The 21,226-nt window shown below is 49.2% G+C and overlaps 2 protein-coding genes across 4 annotated transcripts in view; one reads left to right on the top strand and one right to left on the bottom strand.

The window, feature by feature from the left end:
* TYW3 (tRNA-yW synthesizing protein 3 homolog) overlaps positions 1–942 on the bottom strand; it is a 25,002-nt gene extending 24,060 nt beyond the window's left edge. The window contains exons 1-2 of the mRNA XM_021708551.1: positions 882–942; positions 342–504 (exon numbers count right to left, since the gene is read on the bottom strand). Of these exons, the coding sequence (XP_021564226.1) occupies positions 342–504; positions 882–942 (224 nt within the window). The remainder of the gene's footprint in view (positions 1–341; positions 505–881) is intronic.
* A 1,538-nt stretch (positions 943–2,480) lies between these two features.
* CRYZ (crystallin zeta) lies at positions 2,481–20,202 on the top strand. Of its 3 annotated transcripts, XM_008050012.1 has the most exons (8): positions 2,481–2,811; positions 4,170–4,322; positions 7,699–7,862; positions 11,181–11,232; positions 15,203–15,352; positions 18,512–18,613; positions 18,720–18,815; positions 19,234–20,202. In XM_008050012.1, exons 1-8 carry the CDS (start codon positions 2,701–2,703, stop codon positions 19,396–19,398), a joined length of 993 nt encoding a protein of 330 aa, XP_008048203.1. In that variant the 5' UTR covers positions 2,481–2,700; the 3' UTR covers positions 19,399–20,202. The 3 variants fall into 3 exon arrangements, with proteins under 3 accessions (XP_008048203.1, XP_008048204.1, XP_021564228.1); XM_008050013.1 differs by lacking the exon at positions 15,203–15,352; XM_021708553.1 differs by lacking the exon at positions 18,512–18,613.
* Positions 20,203–21,226: the final 1,024 nt, after the last annotated feature.

Below are 21,226 nucleotides of genomic sequence, written 5' to 3'. Positions count from 1 at the left end.
CTGGGAGGCGGCCCCGTCGCGACCACGTTCGTCCCGGGCCTCGCGCCGGCTCTGCGCCCGCGCAGGCCTTTCTCGATTTTCGCTGCCCCTTTGGCCTCTGGGTTCAGTCCCTGCCTTTCTTGCAGGTAATATTTGAAAAATGCACGTTGTGTTCACGTTTTGCTTCGGCGGTCAGACTGAGCTCTTTGAGGGTAAAAGCCGGCTTTTCGAGCCCGTTTACTGCCATGTCTTGTCGTCTCGAAGGTAGTTACGGAATGACGGAGGGGCGTCTGTTTCTATGGCTTCGATCCGAAAGCATAAAAGGAAGGGAGCCGTGAGATCTGCTGCACGTCGGAGCTCACGTTGGCCAAGCTCGGAGCTGGGTGCTTGCGAAGTCTACAGCCCCTAGCGCGGGTGCCAGCCCAGATTCCAGGTTCGGAAACTGGGCCGGGAAAGGTCGACTGCCTTGCCAGGGCCCGGCGCTCCGACCTGACAGCTGTTCTATCCTAAAGCCACTCTCTTTCCCTGTTGAAAACAACAGCGACAGCTGAAGCTGTGTTGTTCTTCTACCGTGGAAACTGATCTGGGCAGCCTTTGCTTGCTCCTTCGACCCCTGTCTTGGGAGAAGCCCTGAGTGGCGGTGCAGTGGAGATTGCTGGGTGGCCTGGGGCTGCCCTCCCGGCCCTGGCCCAGCCGCTGGCAGAGGGTCTCCCTCAGAGCCCCGGGCGTCCCTGGGGGGGGGCTGTGCTCTGCCTGCTTCTGCTCCCTCTCCTTAGGGGATGGCCTTGCAGGACCTGTCACTTCCTCCTTTGTGCCAGCCCTGCATTAAGTCATTTTGACTTTAAGGGTTTTAAAATGACACAGACTGTTGATTAATTACGTCGAGAACTTTCCAGCAATACCACCAAAATGTTTTGGACCCCCTCCCCGCCAGTACAAGGAATGACATTTTATAGGCCGCATGGCCTCTGTCCTGAGCAGCCCTGTGCTGAGCCCCAACACAGCGAAAGACTCGGTTCTTTCATCTCAGGCTCCAGTTTCTGCAACTCTTTCTGATGTTTAATCTGCTTGTGGTTGAAGACTATGTCTAGGTCGTGGGGGAACCTAACACTATTTGATTTGGCTAATTTCAAGAAATTATGTTTACCCACAAATAAAATTAGACAGATAGAGCCCTCTCACTACCTCTTCAAAGGGATTGGAGATTTCCCAACGTTATGCAATTTGTGCATACAAATGTTCTTTGCCTTTTTAAAGAGTTTATTTCAACTCTTAGTTTTCATTTTAACATTAACGGTGGTAGGGTAGAAAGGTTAGCTGAGCCCTTGTCATTTTCAAAAGGTTGTATGCCGAGCAGTGTTTTTAGTTTTTGATGGTTTCCCCCTTTTGCTAAAATAAATGAACTACAAAAGCCAAAAGTTCTACATCAATAAATCTCAGAAACTTAATGATAAAAGGAAAAAGCAAATGGCAGCACTAAGTACATGTGGCCCAACCCAAACAAAGTCTTAAGCTGGGAAAGCCAGTCGCACACCTTGTTTACTAATGCATCCCCATGTAGCCGTGGAGTGACACACTTGGAGAGCAGAGTTGATGGCTGTAACCGCCCCTGAAAGGGTGGGCCAGAAATGGGCTTGGGATGGGCTTCAAGGTCTCACTCTTTTGCTGTGCCATGATCGCGGCTCACTGCAGGCTCCAACCCCTGGGCTCAAGGGATCCTCCTGCATCAACCTCCCGGGTAGCAGGGACTACAGGCGTGTGCCGTCACACCTGGCTTATTTTTTGATTTTTGTGTAGAGATGAGGTCTTGTTATGATGCCCAGACTGGTCTCAAACTCCTGGGCTCAAGCGATCCTCCCACCTCAGCTTCCCAAAGTGTTGGGATTACAGGTGTAAGCCACTGCACCTGACCATGTTTTAGGTTTTTAAACTTTAAGATTTGTTAAAGCGGGTGCCAGGTTTATTACTTTTTTTTTTTTGAGTTGGAGTCTCACCCTGTCGCCCAGCCTGGAGTGCAGTGGCCGCTCCCGGCCACCGCAGCCTCGACCTGCTGGGCTCCGGCGATCCTTCCGCCTCAGCCTTCTGAGTAGCCAGAATTACAGGCACATGCTACCACGCCCGGCTCATTTTTGATATATTGTAGACACGAGGTCTTGCCAAGTTGCCCAGGCAGGTCTCAAACCCGCAGGCTCAGGCAATCCACTCACCTCAGCCTCCCAAAGTGCTGGGATTACAGGCTGAACCACCAACCCCGGCCAGGTTTATTACTTGTTAATTTGTTGCTATTTGTTAAAGTGGGTGTTTATTCTTTGTATTTCTCTATATGTTTGAAATTTTTCATAATCTAACGAAATGAGTTCTATTTATCTAGTGTTAATAAAACTTAGCTCCTAACATTTCCAAGATGTTGCAACCGAAACTTACGCAAAAGAAAGCCTAAAGTATGGTATCATGCTATGTGTGTCCAGATCTTTTTGTTTGCATGTTTGATTCTTTGTTGGAAGCACCGAGTTTCTACAGGAAGTAGGATGAAGAATTTGCTTTGTAGCTGAAGGATGTGTAAGATGAAAGATCCTTAGACATGAAATGAGGTCAGTGGTAAGCTTACGATTTAAATTGTTGTTTGAAAAAGTGCTCTATCTGCTCCTTCCAGGGGAAAAACCATGGAGAGAACCTAGATACAATGTGACATTAATTCTTCTTCTTAGTATCTAGATCACCATGGCGACTGGACAGAGGTTGATGAGAGCTGTCAGAGTGTTTGAATTTGGTGGACCCGAAGTCCTGAAACTCCAGTCGGATGTGACCGTGCCGATTCCAAAAGACCACCAGGTGGAAAGAATCACTTTACTCAAGCCATAGTTGCACCGAGTGTGACTCGGCAAGCCAGTGCTCAAAATAAACAGATACACAGTGACTTTCACAGACACTGAATTAGCACAAAATTTACAGCACCTCCATGGATGGGCTCTGACAAGCTTAACCTGAGTCTGATAATTAGCGAGGTAGACTTTGACAAGGAATAGCCTCTGGTTATAAGAAAAGTTTTGTAGTGTCATCACTGGATTCTTCTGAATGGAGCCATAGGGAGTTTTGAACAAGCTGTTCTGTTACAGACTCCATGCGTTTTATTTTGTGCATACTGGGCAAACAGTTTTCGTCTGTGCTTATGCTTTTCTGTGTATGATTTATGAGAGTTTAAATACAGCGTTTTAATCCTCTCCAATGACTTTAACAGTATACTTTTGACTTAAAACTACGTATTTATTATGACCGACCTTCCATGGCTCCAAGTCTAACTCCTTAGCAAGCCTGATGAGAGGTTTTACATTTGGCTGTACTTGGCTTCTGCAGATTTGTTTCTCGTCACTTCCTGTCTATGTAGAGATACAGTGCTGTAGCAGCATCCAGCTACATCCAGTATTTCCAAGAGGCTCTTTCTTCCTCTCTTTGTACATGCTATTTCTTTTACTTGAAATCTCTTTTTTACCCAAGTCCTAAAGAATTTCTACTCCTGTTTTTAGGCTTAGCTCACATGCCACTTCCTCTGTGAGACCTTCCCTCACTCTAGTGGTCATTCTGGGCTAATTAAGGTAAAATTAGCTCCTATGAGGGACGTGCCCCCACATCTCAACAGTTCAGCAACAGAAAAATACTTGTCATTTGCACGGTTCCAAAATTCCCCACTGTGGGTGGATGGCTGTCCTCCGACAAGGGCCTGGGGACGCAGGCTTCCAGGGTCTCCAAGACACGGAGAGCGCAGTGTGGATGGCTGAGGAGGGGGATTGGGGCCAGACCGGCAGGTGGCTGGCATCACTTTCGCTCACTTTCCGTGGCTGACGCTCAGTCACTTGTCTGTGGTGACTGCGGAGGAGATCGGGAAGGGCTGCCCTTTCCACGTGCTGCGGAACACGCGGCGGTCTCTGCCACACATCCCTTAACTATTTCTTCCGCTGTTTTCCCCAAATGTCTTTAATGCAGCGCATAAGCCAGTATTCCTCATTTATTCATATTTGTCTGTCTATTTATTTATATGTTGGTTTGCAAAACTAGAATACGAGCTTGTGGAAGGCAAGGGCGTGTGTGTGGCTTCCTTCTCCATTTCTGTGGCTCCCATGGGCAGCGTAGTCCTAGCCTAGGGCTGAGGATGCCGTGATGCTCTGCGTGAACGAAGTCTGTTGCCATTGCAGGTTCTAATCAGAGTCCACGCGTGTGGTGTGAACCCCGTGGAGACGTACATTCGCTCCGGGACGTACAGCAGGAAGCCAGCCCTGCCCTACACGCCTGGCTCCGACGTGGCTGGGGTGGTGGAAGCCATTGGAGATGGTGCGTCTGCTGTCAAGGTATGGCACTGGTGGTCGTCTCCATTTGGACTAGATGTTTAAAACACTATATGAGAACACAGCTTACATGGCGTCTGCATTGAAGACCCAAAGTTCTGCTTCCCAGCTCCTGCCACTTGGGGGACTCCTTCAGCAAAGAAAGAAATCACTTTGTATCCAGAGGCCTCATTTGTTTACGTTGTTGAGAAGAGATGCTGGGTGATTTCCTTGTCCTCACGTCCCCACAGAATAAGCTGTGATCTTGTTGGAGTGATAGCCTATGAGGACAGAGGACAAACCAGGCAATGATCGTCTTTCCTAACTCTGTATAATGCACATGCCAACATGATTTTTAATTCCTGTTATAAATGTAGCTTAAGAAAATAAGGGGAAAGTTAATTCTTGAAAGGAATAAGTAAAACACACAAAAAATGCAAGGTCACCATTCCGTTTCAGAGCTCTGAGGCAGACCGAGGTCAATGGTGGTGGTATGATCAGGGCTTTGGTTCTATATTTGCTGGAAGCCAGACAAAGCAGTGTATTCATCATCGTGTCACATCATCGTGTAGTGTCCTGGCATCCTTCCTCCTGACTCCTTGACCTGCTCACCTTAGGCAATGCATTTGCCAGAACTGGGTGGAGACGGAGAAGACTGCTGTGCCCCTGTCCAGGAAGCCGCACGTTCCCACGCTCTCCCCTTCTCAGCCTGTGGCAATCTGGCTTCTGCCCCCGGCTCCACTGAAATGATCCTGGCTAATGTCACTAATGGCCTCTCTATTGCTGGAGTTAATGGGCCCTTTTATGCCGTTATCTTTCTTGACTTCTCTGTGACATTTGACACTCTCAGCCACTTAACTTTTTCTTTAAAAACACTTTTTCTTCAGCTTCTGCGCCATCATTTCCCCCACTTTCCTCTCCCCTACTGCCCGGGCACCCTTTCTTGGCATCTTTTTCTCTGGGTGTTCCTGGAAGCTCAGTGTTGCCCGGGGCTCCCAGGCCCTCTGGAGGCTCTGCTGTCTGTATTCTGTGCCTTTGCCATGACGGGCTCTTGCACCCCCTTACTTTCCATGATCCTACGTGACAGCTTCAGCGTCGAATGTCCTGCTAAACTCTGGGTTGTGCTGGTCGTGACCACAGCCGCCAGCCACGGGCTGCAAATTAAAATCCAGCCCAAACGCAGCTCCTGATCACACTAGCCAAATGCACAGTAGCCCCACACCCGGTGGCACCCCTGCTGGACGGCGCAGATGTGGAATGCCCCATCATCACAGAAAGGAGCCGTGGCCCACGGGGTCAGCCTCCTGGACCTCCCGTTCCGCTGTCCAGGCCGGGCCACCCTGCCCCTGCAGCCGCGCCTCTCCCGGTGGCCGCCCCCGCCCGGGGCTGAGGCTCCCCTCCACGCTCTCCCTCTGCTCCCCTCCTGGAACGGCCACCCTCTCCCCTTCCCCTCCGGCTGCCTGGAGGTCACTTCAGGTCATCCTGCCTTCCTGGCCGCATCTCACCTGACACTCCGCCTCCCTCCTTTCCCCCAGTCCATCCTACGCCAGGAAGAACCCGCAGTACGGAATGGTTATTTCGCCTTAATTCTTGCACTCATTCCTTGCAGGCTGGGGGAGACTGTTGAGATTCCTTACTGTTTTGAAGTCAGACTGTCTCTCTTGAGGCTGTCTTTCCACCCTCGCCTCCAGCCCTTCCCGCCTCTCTTTCCGTTCTCACCTCCCACTTTTCTCACCTGCAGTTTGTTTTGTGGCAAGGCCCTGCTTTTCCTTCCTGCCCAGTCCGCGCTCTTTCTCTGTCTTTGTCCCGGTTGGTTCTTCTGCCTGACAGAATTAAATGGAAATTTATAGACATGGATTCCGAGGCTTTTGCACTTCTGCCTTTCTTTTGCTTGTGTCTCTTGAAGCTATTTTGTGTCACACGTCAGGCGACTTACTCACTGGGAATGAAGGCTGCCAGTTCCTTGCGTTAATTCCTGCCCCTGCACCACGGCTGACTTTGGTCGCTTCCCCCAAAGTGACTCTTCCCAGATCTAATTTTCAAAATCATATCCTATCCTTCAAGACTTGCCTCAAATATTAGCTGCTCCATGAAGCTCTTCTTAATTTCTTCAGCTTAGGAGGCATTTCTTTCTTTTTCTTATTTCTGCCTGTGGTGGCTTCTCTTGTCTGCCTGGCTTTATCATGATCTCTGCTCTTCTGTCTCCTCTAGAGTTAGGATGCTTGAGATGAGGGATGGTGTCTTTCTGCGCAGATCCCTCGCAGAACTTGTAGCAGTGCTTTCTCTAGCGTGGATTCTCAGTGACTGTTTGAATGATTTGAAATCAAGTTAACATGTCTGCTAAGCTGTGAACCCCGGGTGTCGTCTTAACTGCATCTCGGCCTTTGCGGGCAACACTGCTAATGCCGAAGCTTGTCTTTGCCTCTTGGCTGCCTTTGAACCTTCTCCGTCTCTGCCGCGCCACAGGGTGCTGCTACCTCTGCAGACTTCTTTCTTGTCGTACTGAGCAGTCATTGCCTTAATTGTTTGATCGTTTGCCTGGTCTGGGGAGTATTTGCTTTTTCTTTCCAGGAAGGAGGAGTAAGGGCTGGTGCTGCTGCAGGCAGTCTAGTTGCCCCTGGCGTGCGGGCCCGGGTATGCGTGGCCAGGCCATACATAGCCAGGCCGTCCTCATCCTCAGGCCCGCCACCCTTGGGTCGTGAGGCCAGCCGGCGCCCTGAGAGTGTGCTGGGTGTCCGGTGCTGTGACAGGTGCAGCAGCCTATCCCAGCTCTCCGGCCGTCAGGATCCAGACGTGGTTTCCTCCTTGGGGCATGGGCCTGAATGTGGTGGCAATCCAGGAGCCAGGAAGCCCGGTGAAAGGATCTGGGCCAGGTTTTTGAAAGAAGCGTTACATCTTATTTATTTCTTCTCCCTAGTACCTTGGGCAAAAATAATGGTTTGTACTGATCGCTGCTTGTTAACTGCTTGATCTGAGGAAATTTCTGAACTTCTTTGTGCCTCAGTTTCCTCACGTGTGCAGTGGGAATTAGCCTGGAGTGGGGATGGTACAAGTGCCCACCTCCTGGGCTGTTGTGAAGGTCCAACCAGGTCATTTTCGGAGATGCTGAACTCAGGACCTGGCGCAGCCAACGCTCAGCGAAGGCGAGTTGTCAGGGTCACCGTCGGGCTGGTTGGGGCGCTCCTTCCTTTCATTTTTCCGATTTCCCTTCGTTTTTCTTCCCATTGGTTTCCATAATAAGCATTTTGAAACGTTCACCCTCTTAAAGTTATTTTTACAAGGCCCTAGAGATGGAAAAACAGCACGTAAATGCTCGTTGATTTCTTGTTAGGAAGGGCTGTATCTATGTGGACGTCGCTTCTAAACTCTGATGCCCGTGTCGACTCGCTTTATCCCCCAGACAGGTGACAGGGTCTTCACGACCAGCACACTCTCTGGGGGCTACGCGGAGTACGCGCTTGCAGCGGATCACACCGTCTACAAACTGCCCGACGAGCTGGACTTCCAGCAAGGCGCGGCCATCGGTATCCCATATTTCACGGCGTTTCGAGCTCTGATCCACAGGTAACGACACACTCTCAATTTTACAGCCAGCGCCGAAGCAGGGCAGCGTGGACATGCATGGAGTGGACCCCATGCTGATTTGAGGCTGTGGCCATCACTGGGCACCCAAAGGAGCGCAGACTCTGGCTCCACAGTGCTCGCTGTCCAGTGAGGGAAACAGACTTTCCTCTGTAGAGTGGAGGGAGAGTACAGGACAGAGACGTGCCCGGGGACTGGTGGGGCGCAAGGGGGTGCCTGTGGTGACCAGGCGGGGCTCCCTGGCAGGAGGCGAGGCTGGGGTTCCTGCAAAGCCCTGGCCCCTCGCAAGAATCGTCTGGGCAGCAAGTCAGAGGTCGGGCACGGGGCCCCCGCCAGACCCGCTGCTCAGCGTCCGTGACTGGCTCCCGAGAATCTGTGTTGTAATCAGATCCACTAAGCCTTTGCAAAGGGTCAGCGGGCATGTATCTGGGAGGGGTAGTGGCGAGGAGAGAGGACATTCTCGACAACGGAAATAGGATAGGGAGAACCACAGCACCTCGGCTTCGGTGGACGGAAGATTTGGAGGCCAAGAGCGGCAAAGCTTCAAGCTGGAACGTCGAAATCTATCAGTAGATGTTAGCTGCCATCACCAAATAGGTAGGACTCAGAATATAGAGCCCACACGTTCTCTGAAGCATTGCGGTCATGAATGTTTTATTCAGGGGCATGCCGTCATCCTATTTGTGTTTCATCGAGATCACTTGCTTGCGTGTGAGGATGAATTTGAGGACAGGACTGGAGGGTGAAACAGGGGGTCTTCTAGGAATCCCTCCAGACAAAATGCTTATGGGCCAGGCAAGGGTTGTGGTGGAGTGGAAAGGGCAGCGACTCAGTGGAGGCAGAGACAGCACCAGATGATTGTCTGCAGGTGGAGAAAGGGGTGAGGAAGAGCTTAGAGCACTTCCAGCTTGAGTCGCACTTAACTGTGGCAAAGACAAGCCAGAGAGCTGTGTTCAGTTTTGGACTTGAAATTATGAGGGAAGCTGGGCTTGGTGGCTCAGCCTGTTATCCCACGCCTCTGGGAGGCTGAGGTGAGTGGATTGCCTGAGCCCGCGGGTTCGAGACCCGCCTGGGCAGCGAGACCTCATCTCTACAACAAATCAAAAAATCAGCCGGGCGTGGTAGCGCATGCCTGTAATTCCGGCTACTTGGAAGGCTGAGGCGGAAGGATCGCCGGAGCCCAGCAGGTCGAGGCTGCAGTGGCCGCCCCGGCCACTGCACTCCAGTCTGGGCAACAGAGTGAGACTCCAACTCAAAAAAAAAAAAAAGAAAGAAATTGTGAGGGGGAGAGCCCAATGGAGAGGTCCTTTGCCCATTGGATAAAGGAGTGAAGTTTGAAGGCTGGAGATGTAAATTTGGGAATATTAGCACACAGGTGACAGCGAGCAAGACGCAAAGTGACCAGAATCCCTCAGGGATTCTGAAGAAGAACAGTGGGCTGGGAGTAGACCCTCGTGAACATCCACATTTGGGAGCGTAGCCGGAGGAAAGGGAGGCGTCCTGAGAGATGGTCGAGAGTGAGTCCCAAGGCCAGGAGCGCCAAGAGGTCCTGGGATCCCTTCAGCATCCAGTCAGTGCGTGGACCCTGAAGACCGGAAGACCGGGGTCAGAGTCATGTCTCCACCTGGCACTGGCTGCGTGACCTTGGCCAGGTTGCCTCCAGTCTCAGCTGCAGTGTGCTGATTTAAAAAACATTGTAACAACAGCACCCACCTCCCGGGGTCTGGTGAGAACTACGTGAGGTGACATTTATGTAAAGTTCTGAGTCCAGGGCTGACCCAGAGTGAGAGCCCGGCCAGCGCTGGCAGTGTTGGGAGCAGCAGCTGATGGTGCTGCTGGGGATGGGTGCCACGTTCCGGGTGGCCGTGAGGTCTGCGCGGAGACAGGCAGCTGGGCGTAGCCAGGGAGAGGCCATGGCGACCTCGGTCAGCTCCTGCTGAACAGAGTGCTGGACAGCCTGCCTTGGCTGAGGAAGGAAGAGGAAGTCAGTTCCTGGAGTGGAGGCGACTCTTTGAAGAGATGAGGAGGTGGGAAATGACCTCAGCCGAAAACACCGTCGCAGAAACATCCAGGATAACTGTGAACAGATCCCGGACACCTTGGCTCGGCCGAGCGCACGTGTGAAGCTGGGATCACAGGGACCCTGTACAAGGATGGGAGTCATCGCAGTGGGCTCAGGAGAGGGCTAGCCTCCTTGTCCCCCTCGCCCCAGGCCTGGAGACCTGCAGGAGCGCTTGCTTAGTATTCGAGGAGCTGTTTGTGAGATGAAACGAAAGTTCCTTGGGAAGTATTCCCATCTTGCAGTTTAACAGCAGGAATGCTGACCCCTCACACGTGCATTTTGCTTGTTAAAATGTCATGGAGTGTTGGCGACCGTTGCCTCAGCACAGGAGTCACCCCTTCACTGCAGCTCGCTGTCCTCCGTCCCCTGGGCCTCGTGTTGGCCGTGGTTGGCAGCTGCCAGTCAGCTCCGGGTCACTATGTTCTCGTTCCCTGACTGCACTGGCATCTCTGCAGCGTGGCCGCTGCACCAGCTTGCGGAAGCAGGCTCCTCCTCCTTGAGTGTCAGGCTGGCCCGCGCAGCCTCTGCCACTGGTGACGTTAGCACATGTCCCTGATGGTGGCTGCATGTTCCCTGTTTTCAGCATCTAATAGGAAAGTAGTAACATGAGTCAGAAATCAAAACATGTCATTTCACTGGCGAGTCTGGACACCTAGGGGTGACACGGGAACCGTCGTGACAGGGTTGGTCGTATTTCTGCCTTACTGTTGCTGACTCGGCATTGCTTTCTGAAATGAGAGCTTGGAGACCGGTGCAGCCTGATGGTCAGAGGCGGAGAAGGAAGCATCGTTTTTTGTCTCTGGTACAAGACAGGGTGGCTGCTGTGTTTACTCTGGCGGGTGCTGCAGACAGGCTGAGCTGTGAAGACCTGCTTGGAGATGCGTCTGTGGATCCTGGGGAGTGAGACTCCATGCACGTTCCTGCCCGGGCTGCAGCCACAGAGTGGCACTGTGCTATGACCCCAGTACCCAGCAGCGGGCCTGGCACAGAAACACTCCCAGTAGATATCTGGGGAAGGAGTAAATGAAGTGAAGGTTTCCCTGTCTCTGAGGCTCTGAAGAATAATCTGCATTTGATTCTGGGAGTCCCGGGGGTGATTCAGGCTGTCCAGGGGTTGCATTTGCCCTTTGGGTGCGTGCTACTGGGCCAAGGGTGGAAATGCCTTAAAGAGGATGAGAACACCTGAGCTGAATGAGCGTCAACAAACTAAGCGCTGGAACCTCCGGTTTCTTTTGCAGTGCCCGTGCGAAGGCTGGCGAGAGCGTTCTGGTTCACGGGGCTAGCGGAGGAGTAAGTATTTTATAAAGATTTGTTTGTTTGTATCTTTATTGCTCCCCCCACCACCCCAGCAGTTAAAAGCGCTTGAGTTTGTGGGTTTCACATTTTAGTTCTTTAAGTCATTTGAAACGCCAAGTGTATGGTGGTTCTCTGTCATCAGTTTAGCATTTCTTGGTTCGTCAATTCAGCAGCCCACCCTGTCCAAATGCATAGTTCAGGTTTTCCACCTGGACTGAGTGTGGACCAGGATAAACTGGCCCTGGGTCTGCCTCCAAGTCACATGTGTCATAAGAATGTTTATTTAGAATTTCAGGCAGTTTGTTCAGGTTGGTGTTAATTCCATGTTCACTTAGATAAGGAAGCCAAGGCTCACCAAAGCTTTACGTGCTGTCCAGGACAGCACTGCCCAGCCACACTGAGTTTTTGGTCCTTTCCACCTGTTTCCGCCTCTGACCCGCTGTGCTGTGATGCGGAGTACACAGTGTGTAGCTGTGTCCTCAGCACCACAGCCCCTGGCCCAAAATGCTGTGGGGGGATGGGGAGGGGTGGGACTCGGAACTTTTAAGCCCTTCAGTGAAACCACCCCTTCCGGCTGTCAGAACCTCTTCAAGAAACCCGCCACCAATCCACCTCTGAGGTGCTTAGAGGAGAAGGTTGGAGCCTGGTGGCTGGCATTTAACAGGAAATGCCCATGACCTCCATCCTGCAAAGGAGGCCTCAGAGACTTTGGAGACTTGATTTTGTACTTTAAAAACACAGGGCCTGGGGCTGGACACTCACCTTGGGGACACGGGTGTACCCCTTCAGCACTGTGTGCTTCTGGGAGGAGATTGGAAGAAGCCACCATAAAGTGGTACAGGTCCTCCAGACAACGAGGGGCTGGAAGCGTGAGTTCCCCTCTGAAAGCCAGGCAGCTTCGGCCAGGAGCACATTGTCTCCCTGCGTCTTAGATCCACAAGTGAGGGTTTCACACCTAGCTTCCTGCACGCCTCAAGCAGACGGGTTCTCAAGGATTTCACAGATCAGACAGCTTGTTAAAAACACCAACACTGTCTGTGTGGGGCTTGAGAAATATGACAGGTGCACTGTGTCAGAATCTCCCATTGCTCACCTTCACAGAAGAGGCTATTTTGGGGTTCAGTTGAAGTAGCCCCAAATGACTAAAGGGTCTGTCAAACACATGCATTTATTTAAATTGCTTTGGCTTTCCAGAGCTAACCTACTCCACGTGGAAGGGAGAGATTTCAGCAGGCAGAGAAAGAAGAGTTTAAAGAAAATCTCTCTCTAGTCCCTTCACCCGCTTGTAAAGAGCCCGGGTGCCCCACCATGGTTTTTTTTAAAGGAAAGAACCACACTGTTCTCTGAGCTGCCGAGGTTGTTAAATCCCTGACTGGCAGTGATAGGCTGGCGACTGGGCATGTGAAGCCTCTGATCCTCCCTGCCCTGTCAGAGGGAAACAGAGGGCGGGGCTCTGCCCTGCCGCTGCTCATACTTCCTGTCCTCATGTTATTCAGATTCTGTTGGGATTATGTTGTGTGTTTAAGACGGTGTGGAATTTATGAACACAGCCATCATCCAGACGTGTTGGCAGGGAGTGCCCTAGTGTTAGCAACATAGACAGGAGAGCGCCACATCATGTACGTAACTATTGAGGAAGTGCTGGGGTAACTGCTGGCAAGAACAGGGTGCACGGGGCCTCTGTGGGACCTGCTGAGTGGCCTTGCAGAGCAGCCGGAGCCTAGGGAGATGCACGCGCACGGAGTCTTTAGTTTGAAATGTGGTTCTGCGAGAGGTCTGTTGTCCTTAATTTGACAATTAAAGCAGAAAATCCGTGGTGCCCACCCCATCGCGTACCGTGTCTTAGCCCATTGGCTGTCTCCCTTCATCAGTGAGTGAGTCCATGTATTGGCTTGTTTGGCCGAATCAAGCAAATGCCTGTCACCGCCCGACTGGGACCAGGCTCCTCATTCCCATCTGCCAGACAGTCTTCCAGGTTCCTTTTGGGCCTGGGAGTCTGTGATTCTGTTACAGTTTTGATGAGCGTCTGTCATTATTTTTCATCTTAATTCTTTCTCGTCTTGGCCAACCCAACCTTTCCTCTGAATCTCAGGTCACCAATGGGGTGACTGTGTCACTCTTCCCTTCCCTCAGGGACACTTGGCAATGTCTGTCCTAATGGTTGCCCCACCTGGGGAAGGGGGTTCTGGCATCTGTCGGCAGGTGTCCATCAGTTCCCCGCAACAGAGATCTCTCCGGCCCCAAATGCCAATAGTGCCAAGCTTGAGAAGCCGCTCCAAACTTGTCTGTGCCCTCATTTGGTGCATAATCAAACATGTCTTTTCTCATGCTGTTGCATGAACAACTGGCATTGTGTCGATGTTCTTGGGTCACTTTCCTTTCCCATTTAGGCCAGGCACACTTACCTGGAATGCTGGCTTCACAGACGACCTGTAAGACAGTGAAGCTTCCACGTGCATCTGCACCTCTGGCCCCTTGCTAGTCTTCACCCGCATCCGCTGCTTGCTGGACATCTTGGCCCTGGTGAGCCTGGGGCAGTGCAGCGCACTCATGGATGTTGATGCTTTCACACAGGTGATGCTCCCCTCTCTGCTATTCCCCCCAGTTAATCTGGTCAGAGTCCAGGCGGCAGCTGGATTTTTCTCTTTTGCTCCCAACACATTTCGCCTGTGAGGGCTTCATCAGCTTGCCTCTAGTTGCATCTGACTTACTGTTGTCCTTTCTACATTCCTCTCCATCCCCTTCGCCCAGGCCGGCCTCATGTCCAGTTTGGACTGTGATCCCAGCTGGGAGGCCATCTCCTGCTCCCGGTTTCCTCCTCCCCTCCATTGTGCCTCACACGTCATTGACGGGAGCAGCCTTGGAAAGCCTCTATTGACAGGACTGCACTCTGTGTGAGCTCTCGGTTGATCTGCGTCTTCTCAGTACGATCCGAATCCTTGGCCTCTGCCTCCCAGGTCCCTGTGATGCAGCCCGCTGGCCGCCTCCTCCACTGTCTCGCACGTGCCCCGTCCCCGGCCACGCTGACTCTCCTTCTGTCCTTCAGACACTCAAGTGTGCCCGCGTCACCAGTCTACCGCGTCCATGCGCCATGTCCGCCGCACCCTCCCCGGGCCTTCCCGATGCTTACTGGCTTGGTCTTCACTCCCTTCAGCTCTTGTGGCTTCAGAGAGGACTTTTCTGATGGTCTGAATCTCTTTCTAACCCAGTAGTTTTATTTTTTTTTCTTTGCGTTTATTATTTTCTGAACTTATTTTATTTATCTGTTCTTATATTTATTACCTTCTCCCCGCCTTCGATTGTTTCTTTTCTTTTTTTTAGTTGCTTCTGGGCTATAGAATATAAGTTTCTTACATTAGTACCATGTCTAGCACATAGTAAACACTCAATAAATGTTCAGCATATGGATGAATGAATTGATTTGCCCATATACCTGGCACCCCTGCTTCAATGGTAGAGGCCTTACATTTGTGATCTAGTATTTTATATGCACATTTAACACAGGAGGCTGGTGAGTGTGTTCTGATGATCTTTAAGCCCTGTACTTTCTGGACAAAGCAGATGCTAAGCCGACGTCTTGATGCAGTGGTTAAAATCTCAAGGTCTGCATTGTTATTTGGTCCAACCCCTGTCTGCCTTTCTGTGTGCAACTTGGGCAAGTTACTTCTATTTTGAAACTTCAGCTTCTTCGTCTGTGGAATAGGGACAATAATGGCATGTACTTCGTAGGGTCATTGTGGGAATAAAATAAAGCAATGTGTAGAAAGCATTTAGTGTGGGACCTGGAACATGATACATAGCCAAAAATAGTTAGCTATTCTGCTTGCTTCTTCATTTGCACTTTAAGTTCCTTAGGAATAGGGAAGGGGGCCCTGGAAGAATTTCAAGTTCATTGTCTATATTTAGTAAGTGTTTGAAGGAATGCAGGGAATATGTAACTACTGGATTCTGTGTTGTTTTTCAGGTAGGTTTAGCAGCATGCCAGATTGCTAGAGCTTATGGCTTGAGGGTTTTGGGCACGGCTGGCACCGAGGAGGGACGGAAGGTTGTCTTGCAAAATGGAGCCCATGAAGTATTTAATCACCGGGAAGTTAACTACATTGATAAAATTAAGGTAAATTTTCCACAACTTTACAAAAGTCAAACCTCGCTTCTTGGAGACTTATGTGGTTTTTTTCTTCTAAGTTCTTTAACCAGCTACTCTCTTACAGCTGTTTGCCTCTTTTGTTCCATGCCTGTGTGTGTTTTTATGCTTATGTGTGTCTGAAAGTTTTAATTCATTTAAAAAGCAGAGATGCATGATTTTTAAACCTTCATTATTATTTCTGTATTGTTTATGTGTATTACATAAAATATAGCCTCTCTGGAGTCTTACAACTATAAAAAAAAATTGGCGTCTTTTAGTGCAAATCACATTTTCAGTAAAGCTGCAGCTTTGTTTTTGCAACTGTGAGGTTCTTTGTATAATTCTACTGATGTGAATTTTCCATGGAAGGTGCAATATCCACAGATTACAAACTGGATCTCTTTGGCCCAGGGAGTAAAGTCTGTTTGTTAACTGGATACTTTGGAGGAATAATCACTGCTGTATCCAAGGTGATGAGGTGGCATTTAGTGTTCATTGTTGCACACAGAAGAATTCAAGCAGACTGATATAACAGAATTCCAGCAGATTCTGAAGTTTCCACTTGCCTGATAGTATAATAGCAATTCACGAAGCACTGATCACTTGGCTAAACTTCGCTAGTTCCTTGTATTAGAAAGAATTAGAATTTCCCTGGTACTGTGTAAACTAGGTTGTTACCAATGGAGAAAAAATGTGAGTGAGCGCTTATCTTGCCACATCACTGAGCAAAGGCACCTTTTTTGTTCTATGTCCAGGGAACCTGGGATCAGCGTTCATTCCCAATACCGTTATCCAAAAATATTTACAAAGATGAAAAACAGCCAGTTAGTTTAAGAGAATGGTTTCTGTCCAGGAGTAATCTGACTTTGAGACCTAAAAGTCTTGTAGTCTCCACCCGTTCCACGGACTCCCGTGTCCGTTATTCCATCCTGTCCTCTGTTCCCCTTGACCATCGGACTTACTGAAAATTAGTGAGAGTGTCCTGTTCTCATTCCCCTGCCACGTCCCACCACAGCTTTGCTCTCGGCCCAGCTCCGTCAGCTGCGCCCAGAGGCCATGGAGACGCTCCTGGGGCCCGGCCTGCCGTCCCTCCGCTCTCGTCCGTCTGAGCGTGAGCCCCAGGGGACCCTGAACGCGGCTCCCGGAAGCCGTTGTCTTCTCCTCTCCCAGATTGTTGGCCCTCAGTCTCCTTCCCCGGCGTCTCGGTCAAGGTTGGTGTCCCCTAGGCTTCGCCCTGTGGCGTCTCACCTGCCCTGGTGCCAGGCTTCCACCGAGACCGTCTCCCGTGGCTTCCGTTATTACCATAGGCTGTTGATCTCCACAACCGTCTGTCGCCTGAGGTCACTCCATCCTGCCAGCAACCCGCTCGACATTGCCACTCATCGGGTCACCCAAGATGGAAACCCTCACGTCATGGTTTATTCTTGTCCCTCCCGCCCAGCAAGTCGGTCGCCTCGTTCTGGCAGTTTCAGCTGTGACATGCCTTCCAAATGCGCTCCCCTCCGTCACTCCATTCATCACTGTGACTGAGTCCAGGCCTCCGTTTCTCCAGCCTTGACTGTTATTCACGACTGAGCTGGCACTCCCTGCTATCTTTCCTGCTGTCTCCAGAGCGGTGTGGTGCCCTCTTAAAGAGCAGTCTCCAGGAAGACCCAGCCTGAAAGCTCTGGGAGGAGAGCGATGTCTCCCTCTCTCGTCCCCACTACACTTGCCGGGCCTCAGAAGCGCCTGGCACGGGACCTCCTGAGCACCCGCTGGCGAGAGCCCGGCCACGTTCCTTAACGTGGCTCTCCCTGCACTTCCGGCCCAGGCCTCCTCCTGCTCCTCCTCGCCCTGCCATCCCTCCTTGCCGGCCACGGGCTCAGCCCAGGCGTCCAGGCCCGCGTCCTCAGCCCCTGCATCCTTGCTCTCCTGCTGCTTTTCTTTCCCTTTCTGTTTCTGTGGCCCAGACTGACTCTGCTTCCCCTGGCCTCTTTCCTTTCCGCTTGGGAAACTCCTCTACATCCCTCAGGGCCCAGGTCATCGTCTCTGTGGAACTTTCTGTGGCCGCTGCAGGCCGTTAGACTTTAGTTTTGTTTTTAACATGTATTTTAATTTAAAGATGTGGGGCACAATTCGGGATTAGGTATGCAAGTGGACACTGTACAGCTCAAGTTTGGGCCTCTCTTTGGTCCCCACTTTGCCTGGTTTGAGATCAACCACCCTGACTGATGTTGTCCTCAACCCCCACCCCAGCTGTATCCTGCTCCTGCCAACCCCTTTCTTACCGTATTAGGGTCAGTGTTCAGGTCAACTTATGAGTGAGAACATGTGGTACTCGGTTCTTTGTTTCTGTGACAGATCACTGAGTGTGATGAACTCTAAATCCACCCAAGTCCATGTGCACTGCCCATCGAAGCTGACCTGTATTAAAAAAATGTGGTCCATACACATGATGGACTAGTATGGAGCCATAAGGAAAGACTTTAGCTTTTTTTCCTCTTTGACCCGTGGTTCGCTTCTGCCAACGCCGTACTCAGCCCTCCCCACACAGCCATGACGGCAGTAGCCCCAGCTTTCTCCCCAACTTTGTTCTGAGCTCCCCGTGTCCACCTTTGCACTCCTGGTACCTTGGGCAGTCCCGGGCACAGGTATTTATTTTTTTGTTATTAAAATACAATGAATACAATGTAGATGTGTGTAGCTTTTTGAAGCATCAGCATCCAGTGTCCAGGGGCTCCCCAAAATGACCTGTGTTTCAAGCAGATTGTGATCCGTTTAGAACAAAGCTGAATGCATCAAAACAGCAGCAACTCCTTTTTTGGGTTTCTGATTTGTTGTTTGTTTCTTTATGAAAGTTCATTTGAAGATAGAAAATGTTCAGCTAAGGAAAAAGTATCAAGGTGAACCTAGCACCTGGAAATTCTGGGAAAGTTTTATTTTGTGACAGCAATTTAGTACAAATTTTTATCATTTTAGATGTTGTGGCTTGTACCTTGGAATTACATTATTGTTATATAATTAGATCATTTTAAAACTTGCGTTGTTAGTCTTAAAAATGTAGCATTTATGTGTCATTTAAAACATTTTTATAATATATGGTGCACAGAATAGCTATTTACAGTTTTTTACTTGCTGTCTTACTCTACTTTCTCTTTTATTATATAGAAATCTGTTGGTGAGAGAGGAATTGATGTGATTATTGAAATGTTAGCGAATGTAAATCTTAGTAAAGATTTGAATCTTCTGTCATACGGAGGAAGAGTCATAGTAAGTATTTCTTTTTTTTTTTTTTACTACTTCAATATTTTACCACAATTTATCACTGTTTTGCAGTAATCTTTAACTGTGGAGATGTTATTTCTTATAATAATAGGTTGTTGGCAACAGAGGTACTATTGAAATCAACCCCCGGGATACCATGGCCAAGGAGACTAGTATCATTGGAGTTCATCTCTTTTCCTCAACCAAGGTAAGCAAACAAGTCATTCTGATTTTGGTAATTTAAACATTGGTACAGTTGCCTACTCAGGCAGATGGAAAGTTTAAGTAGCTGTTAACTTAGTTATATAACTGTAGGAGTTAGGAAGGATGGGTTACCAGAAGGATAACTAGGGCAACAACATAATTTATTTTCTAAATCAGGATACTTTTGAGAGAGAAATGGAATACTACTAGTAATTATTTCAGGGTAATAGATATTTTGTGAACTAACATCGTTCTAGGCAAAGGAGATTTGTGCTTACCCCATAGAGAACTAGTTTTACTATAGTTCTGGCCATGTTGACAAAAGTCACATCTGTAAGAAACTTTTATATTCTGAAGTCTTTTAATGCTTCAGAAAATCAAGTCATACGGTCCACTACAAAATTTTTTTTTCTTTTCCTTAGGAGGAATTTCAGCAATTTGCAGCTGCCCTTCAAGCTGGAATGGAAATTGGTTGGTTGAAACCTGTAATAGGTTCTCGGTATCCGTTGGAGAAGGTAGCCCAGGCTCATGAAAATATCATTCACGGCGGTGGGGCTACTGGAAAAATGGTTCTTCTCTTACGATGATGAATCATTTCATGCGATTTTATATGTAACAAGAGGTTCTCTCTCCTCCATTTTTACTTAATTACCTGCTCTTTGATTAACGTTCAGTTGATTCTGTGAGTTTCTTATGTGAAAAAATAAGATTTTTTCTTTAGAGAACAGAGGCAGTGAAGTAAAATTGATAACCAGCAATATTTTTTATGCCTCTGTCTCAGATCAGAATCATCAGATTAGGAAATAACGTGTTAGTGGTTATTGGCACTGAGGTGCTTTCCAGAAATTCTTGACTGACACTTGAGTAATTACAAGTCTTTGATCAGAACACGCTGATTCATAATAGGACTGCCCAGGTCCCACAGATTTCTGAGCCTACTCACCTCTACAAAGGTTCTTTAGTCTCTGATTAGCCTTGACTGTATTGGACTCTGAAGATTTACTGGACTGAAAAAGACTCTTGTTTCAAACTAATCTCGGCTGGGTCTGTAAGTCTTCTGGATGTGCAACAATAAACAATGGCCAGGGCAGTTTGTTAGTTTTCCCAATATTTCTCCAAATATTAGAATACTCATGATCAGTTGGTTGCCAATGACTTCGTATGTTCTGTGAAGACCGCAGCCCTCTCTTTGGTATAGTGTGATAACCTACACATGGTCTTCACATAGATAATACTTCTTTGATAAGATTTTCAAAGTAGATTCAGGGTTATCTCTTTGTTGATGGGGGTCATATATTTTCACTTAGATTAATAAACTCACAAATTTGACACTTTAAGAATGATCTTTTGTTTTAGGACATGATCTGTAGTAAATTCTGCAGAAAATTAAAGCCCGTGTTTGTTGATTTTGTACAGTACGTGCCTCACATCACTTGAGCATAACTCCCCACGGTCACTTCTCAACAGTGGTCTGTGATGGACGTCCTTACCTAAACTCAGTAAAGGGATGTCCTCTGTTAAGTTCAAGGAAGTAAGGTATGGTTGGTGGTTGGTTTGGCTTTTATTCCTGTGAGCACATCCTCCCGTCTCTTGTTGTATTATGTGGTTGATGGTCTTGATTTGTTCTTTGAATGATAGTTTCCAATTTGAACATGGAACGTCGCAGACAGAAAACACTGCTAATGTCTATAATGGAGGAGTCTTGCTGGCTTCTGGCTGTGTGTGCCATGGCTGAAGTGTTTTTGCTGTCAGCATTTTCCAAGTTGATTTACTATTTATTTCATAAGTTAAGTCCTGTAAAATCATTTTTGGAAAAAGTGTTAAAACTGTGTCATCAATGCAGGACGATTTTGGGAGCACCCTAAAATGGAGGATTCCTTCCCATGCAACAAGGTGAAGACATAATTATTCTGCAGAGGCCAGTCGATCTGTTGGCACTTTTGCCTCATCTATAGAGTGGGCCAAAGCATATGGATGACCCAGCGTCTTCACAGTACATTGGTGCAGTTTAGTGGACTGCACGCCTTCACTCCTGTGGTGTGAACGCACAGCATCGGATGTGTTCTCTGCATGAGTCTCCTTAGAATTCTAGTTCTTGTCTTGTCCCATCTTTCAGCCAATGACCTTCACTACGTGGTTGGTGTCTCCAGCCTTAGGACTGCTACGTGGTCCCCAGTGCCTGCCCCTGACAGAAAGTAGAGGATGGCCCGCAGAATCAGCGAATGCTGGCTCACCTCCCCACCTTCAGAATTTCTTTTCCTATTTGTTTTGACCTCCATGACCTGCAGTTACAGAATGTGTTAGAGACCAAATTGATCAGCACCCCGAGCCCCCAAAAGTAAAACAACACGCCAGGGGTCACATAACTAGGAGATTTCGGGTCAGCTGACTTTGCTTAGTAGCTGTTGATCTAAA

The sequence above is a fragment of the Carlito syrichta genome, unplaced genomic scaffold, assembly GCF_000164805.1.
Source record: "Carlito syrichta isolate Samal-C Ts95f unplaced genomic scaffold, Tarsius_syrichta-2.0.1 Scaffold142905, whole genome shotgun sequence".
Taxonomy (NCBI): domain Eukaryota; kingdom Metazoa; phylum Chordata; class Mammalia; order Primates; family Tarsiidae; genus Carlito; species Carlito syrichta.
The sequence above is the reverse complement of the archived record's forward strand: the minus strand, read 5'-3'. Positions and strand labels throughout refer to the sequence as shown.

Coding starts and splice junctions, on each gene's coding strand:
- CRYZ (XM_008050012.1), top strand. CDS start 2,701: ATGGCGACTGGACAGAGGTTGATGAGAGCTGTCAGAGTGTTTGAATTT. Junction 7,863..11,180: donor TTTCGAGCTCTGATCCACAG/GTAACGACACAC, acceptor TTTCTTTTGCAG/TGCCCGTGCGAAGGCTGGCG. Junction 15,353..18,511: donor ACTACATTGATAAAATTAAG/GTAAATTTTCCA, acceptor TTTATTATATAG/AAATCTGTTGGTGAGAGAGG.